General features: G+C 28.4%; 2 protein-coding genes across 2 annotated transcripts in view; one reads left to right on the top strand and one right to left on the bottom strand.

Annotated features, from left to right (window-relative positions):
* Positions 1-187: 187 nt before the first annotated feature.
* LOC115034017 (zinc finger BED domain-containing protein DAYSLEEPER-like) lies at positions 188-550 on the bottom strand. Its single transcript, XM_029489016.1, has one exon. It carries the CDS (start codon positions 548-550, stop codon positions 188-190), a length of 363 nt encoding a protein of 120 aa, XP_029344876.1.
* A 1,173-nt stretch (positions 551-1,723) lies between these two features.
* Positions 1,724-3,963, top strand: part of LOC100574745 (protein ECT2) — a 2,545-nt gene continuing 305 nt past the window's right edge. Inside the window, exons 1-8 of the mRNA XM_029489015.1 lie at positions 1,724-1,744; positions 2,300-2,434; positions 2,504-2,795; positions 2,865-2,974; positions 3,095-3,283; positions 3,354-3,561; positions 3,647-3,807; positions 3,924-3,960. Coding sequence (XP_029344875.1) covers positions 1,724-1,744; positions 2,300-2,434; positions 2,504-2,795; positions 2,865-2,974; positions 3,095-3,283; positions 3,354-3,561; positions 3,647-3,807; positions 3,924-3,960 — 1,153 coding nt within the window. The remainder of the gene's footprint in view (positions 1,745-2,299; positions 2,435-2,503; positions 2,796-2,864; positions 2,975-3,094; positions 3,284-3,353; positions 3,562-3,646; positions 3,808-3,923; positions 3,961-3,963) is intronic.

Raw genomic sequence — 3,963 nt, 5'->3', positions numbered from 1 at the left:
ACAATTGCTCGTAACTTGCTTGTTAATGTTTTAACTAAATTATTTTGGAGCCCGGCATTTACAGACAATTTAATAGAATGTGCAGTACATCTAATTAAATTATCCTGACCTATGTCATTAATAGCTTTCACTATATTAGCCGCATTGTCACTGACAATAGCACACACTTTATTTTCAATTTGCCAATTTACAGATTTATTACAGATTTTATATTATTAAAAATATTTTCCGAAGTATGCGATTCTGGTACCTCAACTGTTTCCAAAATTCTATTTCTTAATTTCCAATTATCCAAAAAATGGCATGTTACACCCAAGTAACTATTATTTGCTACAGAAGTCCAAAAGTCAACAGTTAAACACACATTAGGTATATATTTCAAAACCTTTTTTAAATTCTCCCTTTCAACTATTGCCATTTGGTCAGTTTGTCTTGTTATAGTGATTCTACACGGGACAATATATTCTGGCACAGCTATATGCATAAGTTCACGAAATCCTTCACCTTCTACAATACTAAGTGGTTTTAAATCTTTAATGACAAATGTCATTATACTTTTAGTGAGCTCTTTACTACAAACCCCCTTTATAGATAATTTTGATGTTCTTACTTTAAAATAATTTTGAATATCACTCGATGCACTAGATGTTTTTGACACGCTGCATTGTTGTAAATGTAATTTTAAATTACTAGTATTACCACTGTACGCAATAATAGACTTGCACTCGCGACAGTGAACTTGTTTTTTATTTAATATTGTACCATTATTATAATATATTTGAAAGCCAAAATATTTCCATATGTCACTACGACCTCCGGGTAATGGTACTATCTTAATAGAACTCATAATTTTTATTTAATTATTTAACTTATTAATTATAACTATTGACAAATAAATTATTATTAATTTAACTTATTAATTATTTAACTCAACGTAGACGACGGAAAAAACGAGACTAATTGTAAAAATCCAACAGTCACAGCTATATACGTCTATTGTAAGAGTTTTATCGTATTGCTTATCGTTGGTGTTTAATCGTTCTTAGACATTGATTTACTGTCAAAACTTATATAAATAGAAAATAGAAATTTCAAATGGCAACGAATTGATATCAATTTTCGATATCGATAAAATGTTGGATATTTACCTGCGATGTATTCCCCCCCCCCCCCATTTTTTTTTTTAAAGTTTGGAAGATAATGTAATGCATACAAAAAAGATTAATAATAAACAAAGTGTCACACATTTATTCTAAACACTTGCTATATGTATATTGTATATTATAATATGTATATTAAAAATTATATTCATTAACTCAATTTTTATTTTATTTCCCTTGGGTTTCTAATAGTAAGCATTTGAGTTACTGCAATATGATTCATAGCTCTGTTTATCACTAACATAATATAAAGATTAACATTGCATCATTATCAATTATCATAAATGCTTAGTTTTTATATCATAAGCATTATTTATAATTTTTAGCTTACTATTAACCACAGTGTTTATTATACATTTTAAGTTTTAATTAACTATAAATTCATATATTTAATTTGCATATTATGTATAATATATGGCACATTAAATATATTAGCTATTTAATGGAAAATCATAAAAGATGATTTCCTTCTAAGAATTGGTTAAAACACTTAGATAACTTACAATCTCAACCAAATTTTGTCCCCAGATAAAAAATAGTCCGCTTTTTAATACTTATTGGATATGATTAGTGATGGTTTTCGTGTTTGTTTGTATGGATTGATGCTTTGAAATTTGAGTTTTTATTAATTCAGTTTAGTACCAAAACCCCTTTGCCCTCCACAGGGGACGCGCCTGCATTATGATAAGTGTATACAATTTAAAAAAAATAATAAAATTGTTTTAGATAAAATTTTTTTAAAGAATTATGAGAATTAAAATTTTGTTAACAAAAATGGAACTTAATAAAAGAAATTTATTGTATGTTGGTATCCATAACAAAGTTGACTTTAAAAAATATTAGTTCTATCCAAAATATTCATGGTTGAAAAAATGTGTGTGTATTTTTGAGTTTATTGGAAGAGGCAAAGAGAGAACATTTTGTTAGTTAAATTTTGAGATAAAAGTTTAAAAAAACTTAAAATATTATGGATAAATTAAAGAAACTTGATTCTATTTAACAAGTTTTTTTACTTTTCTTTGTTGTTTAATTTAGTACCAACTAAAAAAAAAAAAATTATCCCTCTAATAATGAAAAAATTCATTTTTGATAGTCAGAATATTTATTTTGTTATTTATAACAATTTTTTTTTTTTTTAGGTTGTTAATGAATCTTCATTAAATTCGATTCCTTCAGTGAAAAAGAATAATGCTGAAATCCTGAAAGAAGCATGGTTCTGGATATCTGTACAATACCAGAGTTGCGCCTTAACAAAAGAATATTTATTAAGCAATGTAAGAACTTATTTTAATATTTCTCAATATGTAATTTGTTTTATACTTATGCAACTTCAATTGGTTTAGGTAAATGTGACCAACACACCTATTTCTGCTCATGTAATGTCATCTACGTTGACATTAAATTCTTCTCGTTCACGTAAAAGAAAAAGGCATTTAGACAATTTGGGTTCTTTGCTAAGGTCCAGTCCAACACCTGTGGCAACTATTCGTGAAACATCGCCAACAAATAGTTCAAGGCCATCAAAACGACGGTCATCAGCTGCCAACACCCTTGACGGCCTGAGGTTGTCATGTGGATCATTTTTAAATTTCACAAACAGCCCAGATCATCCATCACCTTTGAAACTCCCAAGAGGTAAGGGTTTTGGATTAATAATATTATGATAACAGTGTATTGTATTTAGATTAAATGTATCATTTCCAGATCAAGATTTAGTTATAAAAGATAAACCATTTAGTCCACGATATCAAGTTTTCTCTGAATTATTACAGACTGAGATTAACTATGTGGGGGTGTTAAACACAATAATTACTGTGAGAATTTTTTCTTAATTCATAATGTTTATTATTATTTTTTTTTTTCATATTTAATTCTACCAAAGTAATTTCTTTTCTTCATTCACCTAATTATTCACGTTTTCATTTTGTTCATAGGTGTACAAAGAACCATTAGAAGACATTATAGACAAAAAAGACTGTTTGCTAAATAATACTGAAATTAAAATTATATTTGGAAATGTTTTACCTATTTATCAAGTACATCGAGAGATGTTAGAAGAGCTCAAATGCCTTGCTACATTGTGGCAAGAAGATAGTAGTATAGGAAATGTTTTCCTTAAATATGTAATACTACACATTTGACAGTGGATTTTGAAATTAAAATACATTTTTTAATTTTTTAATTGTGTTGCAGTCCAGTGAGTTAATGAAAGCTTATCCACCGTTTGTAAATTTTTTTGAAAAAACAAGAGAGATGTTGTTACAGTGTGATCAAACAAAACCTCTTTTTCATGCTTTCCTTAAGGTCGGTCAGTTAAGGCCCGAATGTTGCCGACAGAGTCTACAAGAACTTCTCATTCGACCCGTGCAACGCTTACCCAGTATTAGCCTCCTGTTAAATGGTGAGTCTTGTGAAGTGGTTCAAATTGTTATAACATAGAACATCAGAACCGTGCACTTAAGTCCAACAATTAAATACTTTTACAGATATATTGAAACATACTGACAAGAATAACCCTGATCACCAAGCTCTTATATCAGCCTTAGCCAGTATACGAGAAGTAATGACTCACATAAATGAAGACAAAAGAAAGACCGAAGGTCAAGTTGTACTTTTTGATATATTTAATGATATCGATAATTGTCCTGTGAGTATACCATTAATTGTATTTTTATGGATAATACTCTGATTTGTGTATAAAATTGTTTTGTATTACTTCATATAAAGTATGACTATTTCAACAACTATCATATTTTGTTTTAGCCTCATTTAGTTTCTTCACATCGAGTTTATCACAAATGTG

Source organism: Acyrthosiphon pisum, chromosome A2 (genome assembly GCF_005508785.2).
Source record: "Acyrthosiphon pisum isolate AL4f chromosome A2, pea_aphid_22Mar2018_4r6ur, whole genome shotgun sequence".
NCBI classification, from domain to species: domain Eukaryota; kingdom Metazoa; phylum Arthropoda; class Insecta; order Hemiptera; family Aphididae; genus Acyrthosiphon; species Acyrthosiphon pisum.
The sequence above is the reverse complement of the archived record's forward strand: the minus strand, read 5'-3'. Positions and strand labels throughout refer to the sequence as shown.

Bases quoted from the DNA above. Each gene is read 5' to 3' on its own strand.
- LOC115034017 (XM_029489016.1), bottom strand. From the start codon at position 550: ATGACATTTGTCATTAAAGATTTAAAACCACTTAGTATTGTAGAAGGT.